The following is a 27,728-nucleotide window of genomic DNA, read 5'->3' on the forward strand; positions in this document are numbered from 1 at the left end:
ATGCTGAGTAGAGAGGGATGTATATTTATAAAAAAGTAAAAATAAAAATCAGAAGTGCAACCACCTTTTTTTTCTAAATATTAAATGGGCCTTATATTCCAGAAGAGAAAGGTAAGAGTTTTTGACTGACAATATTTATTAGTCAGTAAAATAATTTCTATACCTGCCAATTTTCAGAAACCATAATCCAGGAAACTTTTAATACATATCCATCTTTCACACCAAGAATGGATCAGAACAGTGTAACAACAACACAAATTAATAATAAGTAATCATTACATATTAAGTGGTATGCAAAAATTATACATGATATTTATTAAATGCAATAAATTACATATAGTGTCCCACGAAAATATTTTTATATTCTGGGACCATTCTACTCATGACTTGACCTGTTTAGTTGGAAGGGGGAGGAAGAAGTTGAAAATATGTGTAAAAAAGACCAATATGATTAACCCCTGAATGGGCGTGCTAGTGTAATTTGCTCATGTATGTATGCCATACAAAAAATAAATTTAAAAATTAAAATATCTGTTAACCCAAGGAATGGCAGCATGAGAAGAAAAAGTATCCCAGCACATTTATTTTTTACGGAATCTTTTGTTTACCAAAATTTCTATTCTTGTCTTTCTCGATATCCCCCACCACCACCTTCTTCTATATGATAATGTAATCCATTTTTTTTCTGATATACTGACTGTTCTGAACCAAAGGGTTTTCACATACATTTAGTTTGGAGGTAGGAATTCTCCCACGCTACCATTAATGCTGGTGTAAAATTTATTTTATATTCTCTAGTTTGTGAATTTGGTATCTAACCAGAAATCGTAAACAAGCAATAAAACTGAAGTTTCTGTGCCTGGCTTTGAACTTGGTCCAGGAATATACGAAGTTCAGAAGGATTTTTACATTTTTACCTAAAACACTTTCCCTCACAAACAACTTCATAGGGGTTCAGAATGATAATGACTTGAAACCTCTGCAAAAGAGAAATAAATCAAGATCTGGGTTTCTCTGAGGTGTATGGATTGGAAAGCAGCAAAATTGTTGCTTATAGAGTTTGAAATTAAGTCTCATTTACATAAAAATCCATGAAAGGCGTATGTTTGATTGACATGTACTTTATATTCTGTTTGCTTCAGAATGCCTGTTGATATCATTCTGTCAAAATGTAACTGTATAAGAATATACAATGGATTCCAGTTATGTGGGACACTGGAACTAGTGCACTTTGGCCCGATTAAGCGGCTGCCCCAATTACGCGAAATTCACATAAATAGTTCAAAATAAAGAGGATTTCAGCTTTACGATTGGTTCACTGTACCATCAAATCACATTACGATGGACTCTCCATAATAAAATACAATTCACTATATGATATGCAGTAAGTGCCTGTCATTGTGACCACGTTTGTGAACTGAATTTTAATTCTATTAAACAGCAATTCTAATAAGCTAAAAAAGGAAGAATATTAACCGCGGGCTATAAAAGTAAAGATATATTAAGCACAAATCTACACTTTATTACCGTACCAATTAACAAAATTAAATGATACATGAAAGTCAGAAAAATGTTTATCCACAGATTAGCAAAATAAAAATAAATTTATGCTTATGTGCATAGCTTAATTAATACTGTAATATGTACATATTAACTAATTGATATTTATGTTCACTGACTTTTTTTTTTGGGCTGTAAAATTTAAAACAATAAAAAAGATAAGCAATTAATAATAAAGAACATGGCACACACACATTGCAACTAACACGATACTCAGTGGTATTATGACCTTCCTATATAATTATCTAGTAAGCTGCTATGCTATGAATGGGAGTTGGAACTGCCCATTGTTATTAATAATTTGGCAGGTTTGAGGGTTTCGAAGCCTTTTCTGAAGTAAAATAAGGAATAGTTCAGGTCTGCAGAAGGAAGAGAGAGATATAATGTATAAAGAGAAAGGCATAGAGTTAAAAGAATACAGGTCAAAAACTAATCACATATACTTGTGATGATGGTAATGTGTGGATCCTCGTTTAATATAATAATGATTGTTTTCAGATCATGAACTGACGCATGAATGAGAGGCCAGTGTTAGAGGAATGTTTCTAGGAAAGCACTGACCATATAAATAATATCTGAGTTAAATTGGAATGCTTATCAGTAGAACACTAAATTGCATTTTTCCAGTTCCAAAGGAGTTTTAAACCTTAAGTACTTAGCAGTTAAATTTAATTTATTTACATAGTTTTGACTTACTACACACACTTTATACAACTGAAGAAAAAGTTCAAAAGCAAAATACAAGCAATTTAAATCATACTTTAATCATAACATACAAAGCCACTCACCAAGTTTTAGTAGAGTTCACACAAAGTTTTGCATTTATGTATTAATGTTTATTACTATATTATTTTTTATATTATATTTTATTATTAACTATATAACATAGGTGTAGATACACCACAATTTACCCATAAATTTGAACTATGTATGAGTAACAAGTCAATGAAGCTTATAAAATAGGAATGAAGAGAAGATTCGGAAAATTTATTTGTTTTTTTATACGACTGAAGATTTCAGTGAAGGGGAAACACATTTCACCATAATAATGTAAAAACCTACAGAATTCCAGCTATCGATATTATCGCCAATGCAATAAGATCGAGTTTACTACCTGTTTATAATATTTTTTGTTAGTTTATAATTGCACTAACAGAAAAGCCCAATAAAACTGGAAACTGGAAACTGCAAATTGTTTTTTTTTATTGTTTTATAGTAGCCACCGCCAGAAACGTTCTTCAAAAAAAATATCACAAAGGTGTTCGCAAAATTAATTCTTATAACCAAACATATGATGACGATGAAAGTATAGTGCATTTTAATGATTTGAGTTGTGTTTTTGAAATTTGATTCTATGAAGTGGCTGATTCTAACAAGCAGTGATCATGTTAACCGGTGCATACTTATTTCATTTTATGATGGGCTTACAATTGTCTCCAACCAGACCACATGGTCTGATCAGAGACAATCGGGGAGGTAATCTTGAGTGCTGCAGTCTCCAACCTCGATTAAACGGCATGTTGCCCCAGTTCAGCAAAGAAAACCTGGCTATTTTCTCGATTAGCTTCTGTTCTTTAAGATCTGTTCCAAATAAATGGTTGCCCCAATTAACCAGTGGCCCAAATAACCAGAATCACTGTATATCCATCCTTTATCTTAAAATAATTTCCTTTACAATACAATGCTTTCATCGCTTTTGTTTCCTAGATATAAAATAATGTGTGGGGTACATTTCCCCAACACCACTAATGCTGGTCAGGCAGTGCCACAACCACCAAGTTAAAATGATGCCGATGTGAAATTCACTATTCCTCCAGTATGGTATTCACTTTCAACCTTCATCATAAATAACTTGTTGATTGGAAAAGTATAGTTCTGAAAAAAATTCTTTATGACATTGTGTTTGTTTAAAATGTGTGCTAGTGCCCACTCCTGTGTTACATTTTTCATGGGGTTTTGGTTTGTCTTCACTCTCACCTACTTCATTCTACCCAAAATCTGAACCTAAGTGAGGGAGCCTGAAAATAAATTTTCCAGACCATCTTACTGATACAAATAATATCTTTAATAAGATATTATTTGTATCTTATTATTCAATAAATTGTTAATATTGATAATTAAAATTTTAAATACATTTGTCTATAACATCTGTCACAGATTAAAATGCCTTTCAATGTTTTTAATATATCATATATATTAGTAGTAATGGCAAATTATGCAAGGAAAACAAAAAAAAAAAAAAAAAAAATACTACCCACCACATTTGTCAATCTCCTTTAATAATTTATCTAATCCTATTTTTAATTAATTTATCCAAATTTATTAAAACGACCCACTTCCACAATAGAATAACAATGATTAATTACTCTGGCTGAACGCAAATTTTTGCAAATCCTGCAACTATCCATTTTAAATTTAAATTATATCTGTATTTAAATGCAGGATTCCACACATTCTTATCAGGCATAGACTTATGTGCTGTATATTAAATAAAGAATAAAATTATAAACAACACCTATTTCTTGTCTTTTATTTGAAAAACCTAATTTTTTTTGTGCCTGCTAGTATGTTATAATTAATGCTAAATTTTATTAGCACAATAAACACTTAAATTAAAAGAGACATTAAAAGAGAAAGAGAGACAGAGAGATTAAATAAATTAATTAAAGATGACTAGGCGACTTCACCCCCTGCTCGCTACTCTCGCTTCTTTTGATAATATAAAATGAAATGCAGAAGCTTTCGACACCGTTTGTCTCTTCCTTAGCTATGAATACATAAACACGTTATATATGGAAATCAAGAATGGTACTGCATGGTCATGCTAAATAAATAAAGTGCATGCACAAGGTTTATCTAGCATGACCACGCTTAAACAGAAGCTTGTTTTACCACAGTAAAACCAGCTTCTGTTATGTATTTTATTAATTACATATTACCACATAACCCACAACCCTCTTTTCCCATTGGCTGAATAAATACCACTAGGATGAAAATTATTTTAATGTATAGAAAGATATTACAAAAAAATCCAACATAAACATTGACATATGACTTACCTGTCAAAATATACGCAAAATAGAAGATATATTTCTTCATCTAACTCTCTTGATATGAACACTTTAAAGAACTAACACTTTTTATTTATATAGGGAGAAAATAAAAGTATATATTATGCATCTTTATTGCCCCACACCTAGGAAAACTACACCATAAATTTGTTCATAGCGAATATCACATTTTCTGAATTTTAAAAACAAAACACTCACATTTTATACAGTTGGTATAATTTGAATTCTCTCTTGTTTATGAGCAAAAACACTTCTTGCATTCTACATTACTAAGCCAATTCATTTTGCATCACTGCTATCTTTTGTTGTAGTGATAGCTGAAGTACCACTGACCTGGATCAGCTGTGAATTACTTCTACACTCCTCTGGATATGAATTGGAAGAAATTTTTATTATGTAAGTGTGTTACATACACTTGCATTTGAAGAAAGTGATCCTCGGGAAAAAAAAAAATCAATCCACATTTGAACTGTACATATCCTCTTTCTTCGGAGTATATAATTAGCAAGTTAATCTAAAACATTTTAAAAAAAGCTAGACATATGCGTGGGCACAAATCGAAAAATATGGAGACTATTATAGTCGGATACAGTGCTTTTCAACCAGCACGCCTCTAGTCCTGCCTAAGTGTTCTGTGAAATGTTCCAAAAATTAACGCTTATCTACACTTCAATATTCTGATGCACTTTAAAAAGGGCATATTCAATGTGCTATACTAAAAACATTCTTATGATGTAATTAATTTGTTATTTTGTTTCTAATAATAAAGACAATTTTTTTGTTTGTTTTTTTTTTTTTTTTTTTTTTACAATAAAAGTGAATGAACAAAAAGTTTACATGGATTTGGTGTTCCAAAGTGTGCCATTATTAAAAAATGCTACACTAGTTTGATATATAAAAAAAAAAAAAAAACTAAATAATATATCAAATGGTTCGGCACACTCTGAACATATGCTGGACCCTTCATGGCAACTTTTTAGCCCATACTCATAATTGGGCTAAAAACACTTGATTATGACTGTTTAAACAAACATAACACAGTGTTTGTCATACAAAGGGCTCTGGTTGTCATAGCAACTAAGCTGAACTACTTTATAAATGGAGGGAAACTGTGCATAGGATTTGGCCAGAATAATAATAATTCTATGAATACTAAGTACAAATTACCGAGTAAAAGACAACTCCACATATGTTGAAAGCTAAAGCAGTTAATTTATTGGGTACTGAATTGTATCTCTACACACTTCAGTTTATTAAAACAACCATATTGGTGAAATTAACCCAATATTCAACCATTAAATTATGCCCCATATTCGACCATCAGATGGTCCTGCTCTACTGAGATGTTTTGAGCCTGATTTTGGGATCATTATCAGGTCTAAAAGAAAACAAAATAAAGAAGAAAGTTAAATGAGGATAGCAGTTTCTATAATTATAAACTCATTACTATTTACATGAAATCAGTGCCTGTGTATGCATTTTTCTCTGATCAAATTAAGATAAATGCTACTTTGTGAATGTTAATAAAGAAAATTCTTACCTCTTAAGCACTGGAGTGTCAAACACAGCAACTGCACCTCCCAAGTCCAAATCAGACTGATGGGTGTTCTCCCGGACAGAATGTAAATGCAGCTGAAGGGCTTCTGATTGGTCAAAGTTAATCTCTGAGGTGATAATCAGTGATCACTACAACCAGTTTTAATACAGACTGCTAGTATTTCTACACATCTGTTACATGACATCTATTTACATCTGTATATACCCATTATATATATAAACCATTAATATATAAATGAGAGAGTAGAAACATACAAACTGTATGAAAATTGTAAACAAATGTGGAAACCACATTTTTTTCTTCTGCATTATTAATTAATTTAATTTACATTTCTTTGCCATTTCTGTTTCTCTTTATTAAAATAAAAATTTATTATTAATAAAAATTTCTGTGGCATCTAGTGTGTAGTTCTACATTGAATTATGTGATATTTCACACTATTATATTTTATTTTAAACTCTTCAACAGTTTTGTTTTTTCGCCTTTTGATTCTAAATTGTTTTTGGCTTTTACCTATTCTTTCAAATCACTAATTTAAATAAATTTCACTGTCAACCTACATCTGTCCTCTTACTACATTAGTTTTTATTTCTCTGATACTATTTTTTTTTTTATATACACACAAGGAACCACTAGGTGGCAGTGATCACAGTGTACTGATGTGGGATTTACTTAAAGATATAATTACCATCAGGTGTAAAGGAAAGAGTTTTTGCTTCCGTAAAGGTGAGTACAGTGGTCTCAGACAATTTTTATATTCTGTACAGTGGGATCAACTGACGATGTTACCAACAGTAAATTCTAAGTGGGAAAGGAATTAATCGTGGAAGCTACTAAAAGTTTCATACCTATTAAGAATTATTGTTCAAGGTTTAGGCCTAAATGGTTATCAAATGAACTAATGAGACTCGTGACAGAGAAGAAAAATGCATAGGATGCATATAAATCAGGCCCGGGCAAACTATGGCCCGCGGGCCGCATGCGGCCCGCCGTACGTTTTTGTGCGGCCCGCGAGCTTTAATTTTATTTTCGAAAAAAGTTTACTTATTTTATGCCTTTTGCGACGCCTTTTTTAAAAATAAATTTGTATATGTAATACATTATAGAATTTGTCGACTTGTAAATTGTTTTATCATCTCTGTATTGTTCAAATTGGGATAGAATTTGAAATTGCGCGCGAACTGGAGCGAGCCAACGGGCGCTTTTATAACGGTATAATTTGCGATTATAAACTAACCGCACGAAACTACGGTAACAGACAACCGGTGATGACGACAACGGCTCTGCTGCGGTTGGGGAGTAATAGGATAGGACTGCTGACCGGCCGCAGTTCCAATATGTTTTCTCTGACGGTCATCCCGCAGTTAGTTTTTTTTGCGTTAACTTCGGTTATCATCTTGGTGCCAGTAGCGATAAAAATAATATTTACGCCCTTTTAAAAATGAATAAAAAACGAAAATTTCAACAAGAGCATCGTGTCTTCAATGAAGAGTGGAGCACAAAATATTTTTTTGCTAACATAAATAACGAGACTATTTGTCTCATCTGCCGGGAGAGTGTCTCAGTGTTGAAAGAGTACAACATTAAAAGACATTTCACTACTAAACATTCCGAATATGGTGCCAATTTAACTCCGGAAGCGAGAAAGAAAACTGCTGATGGATTGATTCAAAATTTATCTAGACGACAAAATGTGTTTACGCGGCTAACTAAGGAACAAGAAGCTACTGTAGAGGCAAGTTTCGTTATTTCTCATATAATTGCAAAAAAGCAACGAGCCTTTTTCTGATGGAGACTATATTAAAGAATGTATGACTGAAGCTTGTAGAATTATATGTCCTGACATTAAACACAAATTTGAGAATATAAGTTTCTCTCGGCGAACCGTTGTAAGAAGAATTGAATGTATCGATACAAATTTGAATGAACAATTATTATCAGTATTAGAATCCATAACATGGTACTCGATAGCTCTCGACGAAAGTAACGACCAAAAGAATACTGCGCAGTTATTAATTTTCATACGTGGATGTACCTCTAATTTTGAAACTATTGAAGTGTTTCTTTCAATGGAATCTCTTAAAGACCAAACAACGGGAGCTGATATATTTGAATAAGATGAAAAATGCTTAACAAGATATAATTTACAATGGAACAAAATGGTAAGCGTAACAACTGACGGAGCACCAAGTTTGACAGGTAAAAATGTTGGAGCGTTAAAGAAAATTCAGGATAAAATTTGTGAAAATTATCCCGATTATAATTTAATTACAATTCATTGTATTATACATCAACAAGTATTATGTAAAAATGTGTTAAAAGTTGAGCATGTCACATCTTGTATTAGTAAATTAACTAGTAAATTTTAGTAATTCTAGTAAATCTAGTAAAATTTAACGAGTAAAAGTTTATTTACTAGTAAATAAACTAGTGAATTTAATACGATCGAGGAGCCTGAAACACAGACAATTCGTTAATTTTCTTCAAATTATTGAATCCGAGTACACAGATATTCCTTATCATAGCCAAATTCGATGGCTTAGCTTAGGAAAAGTTCTTCGGCGAGTATGGGATCTTAAAGGTGACATCATTCTATTTTTAAAACTGAAAAATATTATGGACTTTCCCGAATTAACTGATAATAACTGGATTTGTGATTTTGCATTTACCCTGAACATCGTGACACACTTAAATACTTTCAACACCGTGTTACATGGGAAAAATTTATACGCCCATGATATGGTAAAAAGATTGAATGGATTTCAATTAAAACTCCAGTTGTTCCTTCGACATTTATTGATTAACAAGGTAGACCACTTTCCAACCATGAAGTTGCTGAAGATTCCAGAAAGTAAATTTGAAAAATATTGTGAAATTATCAACTCTTTGAATGACGACTTTTCACGAAAATTTGGCGACTTCCGAAAAATTGAGACAAGTTTGGCAATAGTGCGCGAACCATTTTCAATAGAAATTGATAGTGCACCGAGTGAACCACAACTTCAGATTATAGATCTGCAGTGTGATACCGATTTAAGGGAATTGCACCGTCGTGAGGAAATCTGTAAATTTTACAATACTCTTAATTCGGACAAATTCGACGAACTTAAAGATTTTGCCCGAGAAATGTTGCTTATTTTTGGATCAACCTACATATGTGAACAAACATTTTCCATATTGAATCTAAATAAAAATTCTTTACGATCAAGCATCACCGATGAACATTTACAAGCAGTTTTAAGAATCTCAACTACAAAATTAACAACCGAAATTTAAAAAAAATGTTAAAAGATGTAAAACAGTTCCATTCGTCTCATTAAATTCTTGGTTGTTAGAGAATAATTTTTTTATATTATATTTCTTCTTCATGATAACAAATCATATATATCTAAAAATAGTATTTTACGTGCGGCCCGCCTTCTTTTTGAATTCCTATTGTGGCCCTTCAGCCCAAAAGTTTGCCCAGGCCTGATATAAATTATCAAGCGACTCAGAAGCCTGTGGCAGATATAAGCTAGTCTGTAATCAAGTCACAAAGGAGGTTAGGCAGGCAAAGGCAGATTACGAGAAATCTGTGGCAAAGGATGCTAAGAAAAACAGCAAGGATTTCTTTACTTATACAAACTCTAAAAGGAAGGGGATGAATCTGATTGGTCCACTTGATATTGATGATTCGACTGTTGATGACCCTGCTCAGATAGCAAACAAACTGAATGAGTACTTTGCATCTACATTCACAAATTAGGAGTTAAGGTTTGAAAATGGCAGAAGGTTATAAAATTGTAGCAGGGTGCTTAATGATTTTGTAATAACTGAGAGCATAGTGGAGGAGAAATTGTTGAAGTTAAACATAAGAAAGGCACCAGGTGTGGATGGGATCTATCCAGTTATATTAAAGGAGGCGACAAAGCAACTAAGCAAACCCTTAGCCATAATTATGAGAGCTTCTTTGGACTCAGGGGAGGTACCCATAGACTGAAGATGTGCAAATGTGACCCCAATTCACAAAGTAGGATCAAAGGCTGACATAAGTAATTATAGACATGTGAGTTTAACTTCTGTTCCAGGAAAATTAATGGAGACACTGGTTAAAGAAGCACTGCAGGATTATCTAGACAAGATTCCAGTTATAGCTCGGACACAGCATGGTTTTGTTAAGGGAAAGTCTTGTCTGACAAATAAATTTGATAGGATATTATGATGTGGTTACAAAGGAACTGGATGCAAAAAATAATTTTGTTATCACATATTTGAATTTCAGGAAAGCTTTTGACACTGTTGCAAATGGAAGACTATTGTACAAATTGGAGCACAATGGTGTTAAGGGTAAGTTGCTACAATGGATAAAAGGCTGGTTGAGTGGGCGAAGACAGAGGGTGGTAACCAATGGGTGCTGCTCTTTGTGTTATTAGTGGAGTCCCACAGGTTTCGGTGTTGGGTCCACTGTTGTTCTGTATATTTATCAATGATATTGATGAAGGTATATCAGGCTTAGTGTCGAAGTTTGCAGATGATACAAAGGTTGGCAGGGTTGTTAATGACAGTAATGGCAGTGTGCGACTGCAACAGGATCTAGAAAATTTGGGCAGATGGGTTAAGAAGTGGCAACTGAAGTTTAACCTTGACAAATGCAAAGTTCTGCACATGGGTTGAAGTAACCCCAGGAAACGTACCAAATGTGTGGTACAACACTTAAGGTGGTAGAAAATGAAAAAGACTTGGGAGTAATTGTGCAGTCAGATATGAAGTTTCCTGAGCAAGCAATGCAGACAGGCTGCCAGGGCAGGTCATGGGGTTTTGTCAATGATATATAGGAATTTTGCTAGCAGGGAAAGGAGGTGATTGTCCCTCTGTATAAGGTCAGGCCATGCCTTGAGTACTGCGTACAGGTCTGGAGGCCCCATTTTAGGAAGGATGCAGATTTGCTTGAGCATTTACAGAGAAGAGCAACAAGATTGGTGAGGGGAATGAAGGGATCCTCTTACCAAGAGAGGCTTAAGTTCTGCAAATTGCAGTGGCTGGAGACTAGGCACCTGTGCAGTGATCTGATTGAGGTGTATAAGGCCCTGAATGGGTTGAGCACACTGAATCCTGACAGGATCCTTCCACTTGTTCAGATTACGAACCTAAGGGGGCATAAATTCAAATTACGAAAAGACAGATATAGACTAGATGTGCGGAAATTTACCTTTAGCCAGCGGGTGGTTAATTGCTGGAACAAACTTCCATCTGTCGTTGTGGAAGTTGACAGGTTAAATAAATTTAAGGAGGAACTGGACAGGCATTTGGAGGGAATGGTGTGATTTTTTTTTTTTTTTTGGCTGATGCTACATAAGCTCATGCACTTGCTTTCTTGCATCACATGCCATGCCACTACTACTACTACTACACACACACACACACACACACACACACACACACACACACACACACACACACACACACACACACACACACACACACACACACACGTCAATAAACATTATGCGAATAATATTTACACAACATTTAAGAAACATACAGACAAAAAGTCTGCTGCATTAGATCCTTTGAATCTCTTAAAAATGAATTTTACAAATGTTTAATGCTAACATAGTAAAACTATGTTAGTATAAAATTTTCTAAACTACTACTGTCCTCATTTTAATCTTGTGCTTTAATTTATTCTCTTTTAAAACTGATAATGATCTCAAAAGTCTAGGGTAAAAACATTGTTGTAAGAGAACAGGTTGGATATGAAGCTAACTTTACTTGTTATTGTTATTTGGTTTTTTAGGAGCATTAGCAACTAAGGCCATATTGCTCCGGGATATGCGGTGGTCATTCCCTGACCTTTCAGAATCTTCCGTATTTGGTGGTGATGGGCTCGAACCCCGGTCTAATCAAGAAGCATGTGCTACGCACTGCTGCTCCTTCCCACCTGGCTACGGAGGCGCCTCTAACTTTATTTGTATGGTAGTTTTAATCAACTATGATGTATGGAGACATGACTCAATACCCAGTAAACTAACATTTTATTTTAAAATGTGTGTAAACAATTCAAACATACAGAAAGGAATTTCAAACTATTAAGTCAAAACAGGGATCTGTGTTCAAATAGAAATTTTTTAAAATCATTTTTGTCTACTTTTGAAGTGATTTAAAAATCATTTCTTTCTATTTCAATGCAGATCTGTTTTTAAGTGAGTAGCAAATAATTTTAGATCAACTCATGTAAATAAGTCTTTTACTCAGTAAAAAAAAAGTCTTAAAAAAGTCAGTAAAAAAAAGCCTTTTACTCAGTATTCACAGAATTACTTTCACATTTCCACATTGTCTTTCTCACAATATTTAAATAATGATTATTATTAAATGATGTGCAAAAATAATTTTGTCACCAATTTAATCCTTGATTGAAATTTAGCTAGGACATTTTTATGCTATACCTTATGAGCCTGTGTGGTGAATGGAACATACAGATATGAAAACCTTACTCATAAGCTTCACTGAAATCTGGAAGACAAGGAAAATTTTCATAAAACCATAAAGAAAATTTTCAGAAACCTTCTTTAAATATTTTCCAGAGACCTCCTAAGATGAACAAAATTGTTGCCCCCAGGGTTTCACCAAACAGTTTCAGAAATGCCGATTTAAGTGATATTATATATCTTATTATTTTGAGATGCTGACAGAATTACGTGTATCAGTCTGTTTACCAGTTCCATGAAATTATTAAATATATATGTAACAGTTTTAATGACTATTCCACATAATTTGCTTATCACTTATAACTAGATGAAATGGACATTTTTTTTTATCTGTTTGCAAATGCATTTTATGTAAATATGCAGATAAGCATGTGATACATCTTATTATAAATCTTATTGTAGAATGCATATACTTTTTGAGCACTTCACTTGTCCTTTCATTTTATTTGATAATTCAGTTAATAAAAAATAATCAAAATTTAAAAAAAAAAAAAAAAAATATATATATATATATATAGTTGTTGTTTCTTTTTGTATTATCATTCTATTGTGGTTTATTCCGTCTTTGTTCATTTTCTTAATTACAGGTATTTTCTACACATAGGTATTATAGTTAATACATTACAGGTCTTTAAGCTAGCCTAATCTCGGTTATCTTAATTTCCCATGGCCTATACATTCAGGATTTTTCAACTTGTTACGCATTGCTAAAAATTATATCAATTATTGATGAAAAACTGTAGCAATACTATTTTAAAACAATATTATATATTGTTTTAAGTAAAACTACTATAAAAGCATATTAAAAATAAAAATACAACATGAATTATCATATTACAAAAGAATAATATATATATATATATCACACTTCACTCCCGTTTTTACATTTTTAAATGAGTTATCAAATCTCAAAAGTAAAAAATCTTAAACCTGTTTCTTACCAGTATTATTTAGTATACTATATGTACAGGCACATACAGTATACTAAATAATACTTAGATAGTATGAATCAGAGCTGTAATACTCAATATGTTCTACGTTGATAATGATATTAGTAAATTAATAAGAGGAGTTTACCTCAATATAGTACGTGGAACACTTCCGTATGATACCCTCCAGAAATTAAAACGGAAAAAACGAAAAAATCGTTTTTCGATTTTTTCGTTTTTTCCGTTTTAATTTCTGGAGGGTATCATACGGAAGTGTTCCACGTACTATATTGAGGTAAACTCCTCTTATTAATTTACTAAATAATACTGTACTGATGTTCATGTCTCACATTCAAAATATTGACATTAGTGCAAATATTAAATGTGCCAGTGGTTGGAAACAAGTTTAAGATTTTTTACTTTCAGAATTCAAATAATTTAAAACTGCTAAACAAACACGGAGTCAAAAAGTGTCTTATGTTTATTTAAATTTTGAGTATTCATCCCACATAATGCCTTTCACATAGTATATCAATATATTAATAAAAATAATGTTTCTGAGTTAATTGCCTCTATCAAAGATTTGTATGCTGGTATAACAGCTAATGAAAATTCTACATTAAAATGACATATGTTTGATCATCAATATAAGAAAAATAATACTTGAAGCATTATGGATGGAATGAGAATAGAAAAACAAGAATAAACTTATTAACAGATGACTTGAATTGCAGACGTCTTTATGTGAAACCCTGCCTACAAAAACATCTGTAGAAGAAGAATGCAGCAGACACTTATGACACACGCAACAGGGAATGAACTGACCGAGGGATGTCAATGGCTAATCAAACTTTTTAAGCAGTCTTTTTCATGATAAATCAATACTAAATATTTTCTTCTTTTCAGGAGGTTAAATATGGAAAATTGTGGAGCCAATGCTACAGAACAAGTGCCATATTAAAATAAAGGTATTATAAAAAGCAAAACAAACAACTTAATCTAAAGCCCAAATTTCAAAAATTACAGAAATGCCATTAGAATCAGAAGTACCTCTGTGGTAGCACAGGAGCCACATCATTTACTACCTGAACAGAAAAAAAGTTTTAAGTGTGAATTGCATTGACTTTTAACTTGCTAGTAGACATGTTTTGCCCAAGAAAAACACTATCATACCTTAAGAAATTAGCTTTTCTTGAAAAGTTTGTTTGTTTGTTATTTGGTTTTTAGGAGCATTAGCAACTAAGGCCATATGCTCCGGGAATATGCATTGGTCATTCCCTGACCTTTCCACATCCTCCGTATTTGGTGGTGATGGGGTCGAACCCCGGTCTAATCAAGAAGCGTGTGCTATGCACTGCTGCTCCTTCCCACCTGGCTATGGAGGTGCCCCCTTGAAAAGTACTGTGGGCTGTGTTGTGCTGTGCTGCACTGTATTGTACTGAAAGACCAGTGTCTACAAGTGCCTACTAATGAGTTAAAGCTAAGAGTTTTGTATGTGCATGGAGGCTACATCTCTACCTGGAAGAAGTAGATTATAGGTGGAAGTGTAGCTGTCATCCACAAAAAAAGAACATGGCACATTGATACTACACTACCTGAATTTTTTTGAAAGCTAATGCCAATCTCCCCCAACACACAAATCAGGACCAGAAGGGCTTCTACATCAAAGGCAATTTACTATTATTCCAGTTTTTATCTGTTGAAAATCCGGAAATACTAAGTAGGATTGTTTTGTTATGGTACAAGGGAACTCGACAAAGCGATTTTCAAAGCAGATTTTTATAAATCCGCTTTATCTTTAGCTAACACTAATAACTTTGCTTAGCATTGTATTTTTAATCAATTTAAAAATACAATCCTAATCCTAAAAATAACAATCCTTCAAATAGGCCTCTTGGGTTAGGAAAGTTCTGATTCATAATAACCGCAATGTAAAATACCAACTGTATAACTGAAACTTTATTAAAATAGAAATAATATAAGAATGGATCAAATGATAAAATAAAATACACTGATTGCACAATAAAAGCAGTAAAATACTAAAATAAAATATAAAGGAATAGCAATTACGCTATATGGGATAAAAGCGATAAAAACAATCATAGCTTTCAGAGGCAACCACCTCCTTTATCAACAGTAAGACTTAACTTGTCACTGTACATCCTTAAATACTTGCAGGATCATGGCTCGCAGCACGTTATCATAGGAGCATGGGTGGTATCCTTGACACATACGAAAACTGGGAATGGCTCGGGAGTGTGCCAGGTGGAACCATTCATCCCATTCAAGAATTACGGTTTCAAAGAGGGGATGAATATGAATTCCTCTGTCCCTATTAATGGTGTTATGCTCAGAAGAGCAAATTTGCAATTCCAATAAGCATGTGAATGATCGACTATGACGGCATCCCAGGAGAAATTTGGTGGTTCTCCTTAAATTTCGCCTGTCGAGATCGTTAACACGGTATTGGAACTGCAAATGGCTCGAGAGTTTGCAGATTTGCTCTTCTGAGATTAATGGAGACAGGGGAATCTGTATTCATCCCTTCTTTGAGACCATAATTCTTGGATGGGATGAACAGTTCCACCTGACACACTCTCGCTCCATTTCCGGTTTCCATACAAGTGTCGAGGATACCACCCATGCTCCTATGATAACATGTGCTGCTAGCCACAATCCTGCAAGTGATAAGTACCATGACAAGTTAAGTCTTACTGTTGATAAAAGAGGTGGTCGCCTCTGAAAGCTACGGTTGTTTTTATCGCTTTTATCCCGTATAGTGTAATTGCTATTCCTTCATATTTTATTTTAGTATTTTACTGCTTTTATTGTACAATCAGTGTATTTTATTTTATCATTTGATCTGGTTTTACATTATTTCTATTTTAATAAACTTTTAATTATATGGTTGGTGTATAAATTGCAGTTATTATGAATGTTAAGCAAAACAGAAGGAACAAACAATATGCAATAGATGCTCAGAAAATGTACAAAATGTACATGTACTCAAATTACAACTGCCTTTCTGTTACTGAAGGAAAGGTGGGAAGAAAACAGACAAGGTTGAACATGTTAACTCTCCTCAGCATTACCACTATCTATGAGCAAATGAAAAAATTATTTGCAGTTGCAGGTAAAATAGAACAGATCAATGTCATATCTATTTCCCTAAATCATGGGAGGATATACATATGGGTAAACACAAAGCCTGTATACATAGATGAAGATCTGACATTTTAAGAATTATTTCTGAAATCTACATATAAAAAGTAACTCCAAACAGCTGATATATTAGTAAAGGTCAAAGCTTGTTGGCCAGTGTTATTGACTAAGTATAAGCAAAGCATATAACTGCTAATGCCAACTGAACTTTACCCAGTCCTACTGACACATGCACATACACTCAAATTAAAGAGACAAAACGTAACCAGAATACCAATATTTTAAAATGAGTAGAGATTGCACTGCAACATGCACATGGCTTGCCACTTGTCTCTGGAAAAATATTCAAGCCTTCTGCAAGGTCTCACATGCATACTGGAGTTTGATAAGATGTGAATGAAATGAAATAAAATAATTTTATTTTATATTACATACAACACAGCCCACTAGACAATATACAATTCATGCCTATTTAATTTTCTACAGTATGAATTTTTCAAGCAAGAGAAAAAAAAAGACCATATTAGCTGCACAGTTCTTTTCTGTAACATTTATCCCAAAAAAGACGGGGGACAGTTGTTTTAAATTGCTGATACTTTATGAAATGTGTAAGACTGAATAAACAAACCAGAGCAAAAGAGAAACCATACATCTTTCAGGCATTAGAATTTTAATTGGTGAATTTTTGCGCAACGTTGGAATCACATTTCTTGAATTTAGTTTTGGTTCAGAAATAAATGTTTATGCAAAAAAGAATAATTCTTATAAAAGAAACACTACCTTGTCCTTTGTTCAAAACATCCTTCTTTGTAGGAATATGAGACATAGCAGGTGACCAATTAGGTGGAGGTGGAGGGACTAATGGCTGTTCTCTCTCATCCAAGAGTACCTCAAGATAGTCTGTTGCTATACAAAAATACACACACTTACAAACATTCATTTGTACATGCATTTATATAAAAAATATATACTGGGGATTCAACTATTAGCATTTGAAACAGATGTAATTCAAGACAGAAAACAGCTTCAACTCAGGAACATTATTTATCAATGCAAGGAGTTTATATAAAACTCTCATAACAAATCACAACTAATTGTTGCTATTAAAAATGTAGGTGAATTTCTCATTGCTGTTATGTAGAGAACTATTGAATAACTACAATGTTAACTGTTACAGATATGTTCGCTTAAAATCCCTAAAGTAAAGCTTTAATATATTCATATCAGAATTGCATTTCTGAACAAAATGTTGTTCTTTCATCACAAAAAATAAACCTTATAAAGCAGAGAAATGCAACTGGCACAAATCCCTACTAAGCCTTATATGCTTTTGGACGTTTATTTATTCCTACTTCAACTTATCACATTATTCATCAGTGCCTAATGAACACAGTATCATCCACAATATAAATTCTGGACATTAGTATTCTAAAGAAGTACGTATAACAATTCCTTACTTATAATTATCGTCAATATTATATAATCTGAATATGTATGATGATAAAATATCTGTTTAGTCAAGGAGAGAATGCAGGTCCTTGAACATTGTCTTTCATCAATCATAATTCAAATGTTACCAAATAAAAACAACCTCCATCCCATTATAATTTATAAATGCATAGATACATGTAAAACATCTCATCTTACAAGCATGAAAATTAATATATGACATCCCTGAGGAGAAAATTATTTCTTTTTAATTTCCATTGGTTCATGAATGTTCATATGGATAGTCTTTATCCAATTTTATATACCCTAACTTATTTCTATTACCTTATACTAAGTTAACAAGTGCCACTTAACTTTTGTGACTCTACTATATTATAACTAATACAGTTGGAATCAGAGACTGTAGCGGCATGAAGCAGCAAACGGTCCATTCTGAGACAGATTCACCAAAAAAATCAAGAGCAAAAAGGCAAAAAACATTACCTAGAAATATTTGGATGAGGGCAATCAAAGCAGATTTTGAATAAAAAATTAAAAAGTAGTAGTAGTTGTAGTAGTGGAATGTGATGCAAGAAAGCAAGTGTATGAGCTTATGCAGCATCAGCCAAAAAAAAAAAAAAAAAATCACACCATTACCTCCAAATGCCTGTCCAGTTCCTCCTTAAATTTATTCAACCTATCAACTTCCACAACGACAGATGGAAGTTTGTTCCAGCAATTAACCACCCACTGGCTAAAGGCAAATTTCCGCACGTCTATTCTACATCTGCCTTTTCTTAATTTGAATTTATGCCCCCTTAGGTTCGTAATCTGAACAAGTGGAAGGATCCCATCAGAATTCAGCGTGCTCAACCCATTCAAGGCCTTATACACCTCAATCAGATCACCGCGCAGGTGCCTAGTCTCCAGCCACTGCAATTTGCAGAACTTAAGCCTCTCTTGGTAAGAGGATCACTTCATTGCCCTCACCAATCTTGTTGCCCTTCTCTGTACACGCTCAAGTAAATCTACATCCTTCCTAAAATGAGGCCTCCAGACATGTAAGCAGTACTCAAGGCGTGGCCTGACCATTGCCTTATACAAAGGGACAATCACCTCCTTCTCCATGCTAGCAAAATTCCTATATATCATTGACAAAACCCCATGACCTGCCCTGGCAGCCTGTCTGCATTGCTCAGAAAACTTCATATCTGACTGCACAATTACTCCCAGGTCTTTTTCATTTTCTACCACCTTAACCGTAGTACCACACAGTTGGTACGTTTCTCTGGGGTTACTTCTACCCATATGCAGTACTTTGCATTTGTCAAGGTTAAACTTCAGTGGCCACGTCTTAGCCCATCTGCTCAACCTTTCCAGATCCTGTTGCAGTAGCACACTGCCATTACTGTCATTACCAACCCTGCCAACCTTTGTATCATCTGCAAACTTCGACATTAAGCCTGATATACCTTCATCAATATCATTGATAAATATACAAAACAACAGTGCACCTAACACCGAACACACCCTGTGGGATTCCACTAATAACATTAGTCCACGAGAGCAGCACCCATTGATTACCACCCTCTGTCTTCTCCCACTTAACCATCCTTTTATCCATTGTAGCAACTTACCCTTCAAACCATTCTGCTCCAATTTGTACAATAGTCTTCCATGCACAACAGTGTCAAAAGCTTTCCTGAAATCCAAATACATGATATCAAAATTATTTTTTGCATCCAGTTCCTTTGTAACCACATCATAATATCCAATCAAATTTGTCAGACAAGACTTTCCCTTAACAAACCCATGCTGTGTCTGAATTATTGCTGCAGTCTTGTCTAGATGATCCTGCAATGCATCTTAAACCAGTGACTCCATTACTTTACCCGGAACAGAAGTTAAACTAACTGGTCTGTAATTACTCGTGTTACCCTTCGATCCTCCTTTGTGAATTGGGGATACATTTGCACATCTCCAGTCCCTGGGAACCTCCCCTGAGTCCAAGGATGCTCTCATAATTATGGCTAAGGGTTTGCTTAGTTGTTTTGCCGGCTCCTTTAATATAACTGGATAGATTCGATCCACACCAGGTGCTTTTCTTATGTTTAACTTCAACAATTTCTCTTCCACTTTGCTTTCAGTTATAACAAAATCATTAAGTATCCTGCTACAATTTGATAACCTTCTGCCATTTTCAAACCTTAATAATTCCTCATGTGTGAATGTAGATGCACATTCACAAGTGTTTATAAGAGAGAAAGAAGAAAGTCTACTTATGTATTAGTGATGGGCATAATCATGAAGCCATAATGGATTATTTCCATTAGAGCAAATCATTCAATCAGAGAAAGCCATTAAGATATAATCAAACTGTATCATGCAATTATATCATTTGAATGATATAACTGAATGATCAGTACTTAGTAGCTACTAATCATTCAATTAATTAGCATTGGCATTAGTACAGGCATATGATGCAAGAAAGCAAGCTTATGCAGCATCAGCCAAAAAAAAACAACCTTCCACTTCACCCCTAAGTTCGTTCAAAATACCGGTCCAGCTGAGTCTTAAATTTATTTAGGCTATCAACTTCCACAACAGGGGATGGAAGTTTCTTCTGCCAACCAACTACCCGCTGGCTAAAGGCAAATTTCCGCAATTCTGTCTTTCCTCAATTTGAATTTATGCCCTCTCTGGTGATTATTCTGAGCAAGAGGCAGTATCCCATCAGCATTGAGCATGCTCAAACCATTCAAGGCTTTATACACCTCTATCAGATCACCTCGCCGGTGCCTAATCTCCAGACACTGTAATTTGCAAATTTAAGCCTTTCTTCGTAAGAGCAACGCTTTGTTCCGTTCACTAACCTTGTTGCCCTTCTCTGTACTCATTCCAGCGATTCTACATCCTTGAAATGAGGTCTCCAGACCTGTATACAGTACTCAAGGTGCGGCCTGACCATTGCCTTATACAAGGGAATAATCACCTCCTTATCCCTGCTAGAAAAATTCCTGTATATCATTGACCTACTATATCACCATGAGCCACTCTTCCAGACCATCTACACTGTTCAGAAAACTTCATATCTGCCTGCACAATTACCCCCAGGTCCTTTTCATTCTCTACCACTGTCAGTATAGTACCATAGAGTTGATATGTTGCTCTGGACTTACTGTTTCCCATATGTAGCACTTTACATTTGTCAATGTTAAACTTCATTTGCCACCTCTTAGCCCATCTGCTCAACCATTCCAGATCCTGTTGCAGCAGCATAGCATCAGTAGTGTCCTTAACAACCCTGCCAACCTTTGTATCGTCTGCAAACTTGGGCATTAAGCTGATATACCATTATCAATATCATTTATAAATACAGAAAACAACAGTGGACCCAACACTGAACCCTGAGGTTCAGTGTTGGGTCCACTAATAACATTACTCCACGATAAGCAATGTCAATTGATTACCACTCTCTGTCTTCTCCCCCTCAACCATCCTTTTATCCATAGCAGCAATTTGCCTCCAAGGCCACACTGCTCCAATTTGTGCAGCCAATATATAAAATCAAAGTTATTCCCTGCATCCAGTTCTTTTGTGACTGCATCATAGTATCCAATCAAATTGGTCAGGCAAGACTTTTCTTAACAAAACCATGCTGTGTCCGAGCTATAACTGAAGTCTTGTCTAGATGATCCTGCAGTGCTTCTTTAACCAGTGCCTCCATAATTTTCCTGGAACAGAAGTTAAACTCACAGGTCTATAATTACTTGTGTCAGCATTTTAGCATTAGTAGAGGCATATGATGGAAGAAAGCAAGCTTATGCAGCATCAACCAAAAGAAAAAAAAAAAACCCCTTCCGCTTCACCTCTCCGTTCGTTCGAAATACCTGTCCAGCTGAGCCTTAAATTTATTTAGGCTATCAACTTCCACAACAAGGGATGGAAGTCTGTTCCACCAACCAACAACCCGCTGGCTAAAGGCAAATTTCTGCACATCTATCCTATATCTGTCTTTCCTTAATTTGAATTTATGCCCTCTCAGGTGATTATTCTGAGAAAGAGGTAGTATCCCATCAGCATTGAGCATGCTCAAACCATTCAAGGCTTTATACACCTCTATCAGATCACCTTGCCAGTGCCTAGTCTCCAGCCACTGCAATTTGCAGAACTTAAGCCTCTCTTGGTAAGAGGATCCCTTCATTCCCCTCACCAATCTTGTTGCCCTTCTCTGTACACACTCAAGTAAATCTGCATCCTTCCTAAAATGAGGCCTCCAGACCTGTACGCAGTACTCAAGGCGTGGCCTGACCATTGCCTTATGCAGAGGGATAATCACCTCCTTTTCCCTGCTAGAAAAATTCCTATATATCATTGACAAAACCCCATGACCTGCCTGGCAGCCTGTCTGCATTGCTTAGACACTTCCCTATCCCTGCTAGAAAACTTCCTGTATATCAGTGATAAGACACCATGAGGTACTCTTGCAGCCCATCTGCACTGCTCAGAGAACTTCATATCTGCCTGCACAATAACCCCCAGGTCCTTTTCATTCTCTACCACTGTCAGTGTAGTACCACAGAGCTGATACGTTGCTCTGGGGTTGCTGTTTCCCATATGTAGTACTTTACATTTGTCAATGTTAAACTTCATTTGCAACCTCTCAGCCGAATCTGCTCAACCTTTCCAGATCCTGTTGCAGCAGCATAGCATCAGTAATGTCCTTAACAACCCTGCCAACCTTTGTATCATCTGCAAACTTGGACATTAAACTTGATATCCCATCATCAATATTATTTATAAATACAGAAAACAACAATGGACCCAACACTGAACCCTGAGCGACTCCACTACTAACATTAGTCTACGATGAGCAGTGTCCATTAATTACCACTCTATGTCTTCTGCCACTCAACCATTCCTTTATGCATAGCAACAATTTGCCACCAATGCCACACTGCTCCAATTTGTGCAGCAGTCTTCCATGTGCAACTGTATCAAAAGCCTTTCTAAGATCCAAATATATAATATCAAAGTTATTCCCTGCATCCAATTTTTTTGTGACTACATCATAGTATCCAATCAAATTGGTCAGGCAAGACCTTCCCTTAACAAAACCATGCTGTGTCTGAGCTATAACTGAATTCTTGTCAAGATGATTCTGCAGTGCTTCTTTAACCAGTGCTTCCATTAATTTTCCTGGAACAGAAGTTAAACTCACAGGTCTATAATTACTTGTGTCAACCTTTGATCCTCCTTTGTGAATTGGGGTTACATTTGCACATCTCCAGTCTATGGGTTCCTCCTCCAAGTCCAAAGAAGCTCTCATAATTATCACTAAGGGTTTGCTTACTTCCTTTGCTGCCTCCTTTAATATAACTGGATAGATCCCATCCACCCCGGGTTCCTTTTTTATGTTTATCCTCAACAATTTCTCCTCCACTTTCCTCTCAGTTATTACAAAATCATCTAGCTCACTGCCAGAGTTTACTTCACCTCTGGCATTCCCCTTCCCGAATAACTCCTCATGTGTGAATGTAGATGCAAAATACTCGTTTAGTTTGTTAGCCACCTAAGCAGGATCCTCAACTGTTGAATCATCAATATCCTGTGGACCAATCTGATTCAGGTAAAGAACTCTTTTCTGCTTTTCTTTGCATCCTTTGCCAAGGATTTCTCATAATCTGCCTTTGCCTGCCTAATCTCCTTTGTGACTTGGTTACTGACCAGCTTATATCTATCATAGGCTTCCATGTCACCCATTAATTTATATGTATCGCATGCATTTTTCTTCTCTGCCGTATGCCTCATTAGTTTATCTGACATCCATTTAGGCCTAAACCTTGAACAATATTTCTTAGTTGGTATGTAAAGCTTAGTATCTTCCAAGATAAGTTCTTTGAATGCTTCCCATTTTGAATTTGCTGTTGGTAACATCATCAGTTGGTCCCACTGTATAGAATTTAAATACTGTCTCAGACCATGATAGTCACCTTTACAAAAGCAAAAACCCTTTCCTTTACCCCTGATGGTAGTTACCTCTTTGAGTAAATCCCACTTCAGCACACTGTGATCACTGCCACCTAGTGGTTCCTTTATCTGCAGATTCTTAATGCATGAAGAATCACTACTGATAATCAGATCAAGAGTATTACTCCCTCTAGTTGCCTCCCAAATATGCTGATGTAGAAAACAATCATCCAATAAATCCACAAAAGCCTTGCGAGTGTGTGAGTGACCAACCCACAAATTCCAGTCAATATCTGAGAAATTAAAATCCACCATTATAACACTCTCTGATTTACTGGCACACTATTTCTCTGTACAGTTTTTATTATACTCATCAGAGTCATTAGGCCTATAGCATAATCCTACTCTCAATTTTGATCCCCCAATGCTTATGTCACACCAAACTGACTCGACACTGCACTGTCCAGCAATGTCGACTGGCTTCACTTCCTTGTATTTTATGTGTTTCTTAACTAATAGCATAACCCCTCCTCCCTTCCTGTACACATTGTACTCCCCACATTCCGGTTCTGCATTCCATATATCTGTGTGACACCACATCTCTGATATCCCAACAATATCTGCCTTTGATGTTTCGAGCAATACCTCAAATTCATCAAATTTATTTACCAAACTCCTATTATTAGTGTACAAGCAATTATACATGCACCTGTTCCTATTCATAGCTACCCTAACACAACCCATGTGTTTACTTGTACCGCAATGACTCCCAGCAGTCTCTGAAATACCCTGCATCTTGTTTTCCAGGCTGCTGCTCATTCCAATGGAAGCAGTGCAAGAATCACTTTTTCCTCTGCCAGTGGCTACTGTTAATCTATTAGTTCTTGTATTCCCCCAATCTAGCAGTTTTCCGATCCACCTAACACTGCCTCAATAGCATCAGAAAATATTCTTGCACCCTTTCTATTTAAGTGTGTCCCATCCCTGTAGAAGCAGTCTCTCCTGTTAACAAGTACAGAACAGGCTGAAAAAAATTCTACCCCTTGAGCCTTGCACAATCTTTCCAGGGCCAAATTGATTGACAAGGCTCTCATCATATACTGCCTCCTATAGCCTCAATTACTAATCTGGGCAGAATTTTGATTATTGATATCTCTCAATTACTAATCATTTGATTATGCTCATCACTATTATGTACCAGATTGTACAGAAAGATTAGAAATGTATATTACCTAATCAAATACTCAAGTAAATTTTTCATGCAATGCTAGTTAAGTGGAAAAGTGCTTTTCACATAAAGATCCAGTATTCTCAATAGGAAAAAAATTTTGCTGCAGGTTAGTTAACTATGTCAATTTCAAATGTTTCTTAATTTTTAATATCTCAAATGATTCCTAAGTCATAATGCATAAATTACTCATCAACAAACACTAGGAATGAACATGAAAATATATCAGTTTAGCATTTACTCTTTATTGGTACTTTAGTAGTAGTAGTAGTGGCATGTGATGCAAGAAAGCAAATGTATGAGCTTATGCAGCATCAGCCAAAAAAAAAAAAAAAATCACACCATTCCCTCCAAATGCCTGTCCAGTTCCTCCTTAAATTTATTCAACCTATCAACTTCCACAATGACAGATGGACGTTTGTTCCAGCAATTAACAACCCGCTGGTTAAAGGAAAATTTCCGCACATCTATTCTACATCTGTCTTTTCTTAATTTGAATTTATGCCCCCTTAGATTCGTAATCAGAACAAGTGGAAGGATCCCATCAGAATTCAGCGTGATCAACCCATTCAAGGCCTTATATACCTCAATCAGATCACCGCGCAGGTGCCTAGTCTCCAGCCACTGCAATTTGCAGAACTTAAGCCTCTCTTGGTAAGAGAATCCCTTCATTCCCCTCACCAATCTAGTTGCCCTTCTCTGTACACGCTCAAGTAAATCTACATCCTTCCTAAAATGAGGCCTCCAGACCTGTACGCAGACGTGGCCTGACCATTGCCTTATACAGAGGGATAATCACCTCCTTTTCCCTGCTAGCAAAATTCCTATATATCATTGACAAAACCCCATGACCTGCCCTGGCAGCCTGTCTGCATTGCTCAGAAAACTTCATATCTGCCTGCACAATTACTCCCAGGTCTTTTTCATTTTCTACTGCCTTAAGTGTAGGTGGTAGATGGCTTTCATCAACCGGTGAAATACCACCACTTTGCTTATTGGAGGCTTGAAGTGGTGAAACCCATGTTTAGTCTCTAGAGCAAAGTTTCCGGCATCCCCCTCCCCCCATACTTCTCCTTCAACCCTAACCCAAGCACGGTACTAAGTACTATAGGGTCTAATACCTCTCGTGTTTGGGGTTCACATAAAAAAAAAAAAAAAAAAACCACACAGTTGATACGTTTCTCTGGGTTTACTTCTACCCATATGTAGTACTTTATGCTGTAAATACAACAGAACAATGCAAATACTACTTACTCAAGAATTCTTGAGTAAGCAGATTTTAACAAATTTCATCATTTATCAAATATTTTACTTCAAAATGTTATTCACAAAAGAACATAATGAACTGGTGTAATGTGGCCTGAGTCTTTCATTTGCCTAAAAGCCACCAAAAGGAATAATAAATGAATTTATTCACTTTATTATTATTATTTATGTATATTCCATCATCCAGTATTGTTAGCTTATGTAGTCTGGTATTACAGCAGTCCCCATACTGTTATAAACATTAACCTTCAACTAACAATGCACAATTCAATTCTATCTTCAAGTTCATAACACTGCACATGAAATTTAAAAAATTGCCTGTAGCAAGCACACATGGCAGAAGTTAAGTGAAACTTCTTTAGAATCTTTTGAAATGTTTATTATTTCAATGTTAGTGGTTTAATATTTTACAATTGTTTTACAAGTTTATTAGAAAATTTTTACAGATCTCTCCTTTGTACTCAATGGAGGTGGTTTCACTGTATGTATACATGCTCTATACGCTTTACAACACTCACTATTAGTCTTTGGCATGTTGAATTATTTCGGTCAATTTTTTTTTATGAAATACGGTAGAGAATGACGAAAGTAATATTTAGGTTTTTAAATTCGGATTGCTAGAAGCTGAGACATAACATTTTAAAAGTTTGTAAAATAAGAGGAGTTTACCTCAATACAGTACACAACACTTCCGTTTGATACTCTCCAGAAATTAAAAAGAAAAAATCGAAAAACTTACGTTAGAGTAAAAAATAATTAAAAACCAATTTAACACAATTAAAAATCGATTTTACGCAATTAAAAATATTAAAAAGAATCTAACGAAAATATTCAAAACGATTTTCCTTCCTGAAGCCGACAACGCTTTTCGACCGTACGATGTTATCATAGGAAGGAAAATTACCGAATAGGGTTGACCATGGAACTTAAATAGTGATTATTTGTCTTCGCGCATGCGCGTAAAGGTCCACGCATCGGAGATCAAATATGGCCAATGAACATTAACAGAATTATCGTGTAATTTATTTTCTACGGTTTATACAATTAATAGTCGCGTATAATTACGTTGGACATTAAGTATTTTGGCCT

At 35.1% G+C, this 27,728-nt stretch overlaps 1 protein-coding gene across 1 annotated transcript in view; it reads right to left on the reverse strand.

The window, feature by feature from the left end:
* The window catches only part of LOC150090260 (uncharacterized), a 124,778-nt gene that overhangs the window by 42,757 nt on the left and 54,293 nt on the right, over positions 1–27,728 (reverse strand). The window contains exon 2 of the mRNA XM_090390235.1: positions 17,528–17,653. Coding sequence (XP_090246361.1) covers positions 17,528–17,653 — 126 coding nt within the window. The remainder of the gene's footprint in view (positions 1–17,527; positions 17,654–27,728) is intronic.

Source organism: Mastigoproctus giganteus, chromosome 2, assembly GCF_048544385.1.
Source record: "Mastigoproctus giganteus isolate SK-2022 chromosome 2, ASM4854438v1, whole genome shotgun sequence".
In the NCBI taxonomy this organism is placed as follows: Eukaryota; Metazoa; Arthropoda; class Arachnida; order Uropygi; family Thelyphonidae; genus Mastigoproctus; species Mastigoproctus giganteus.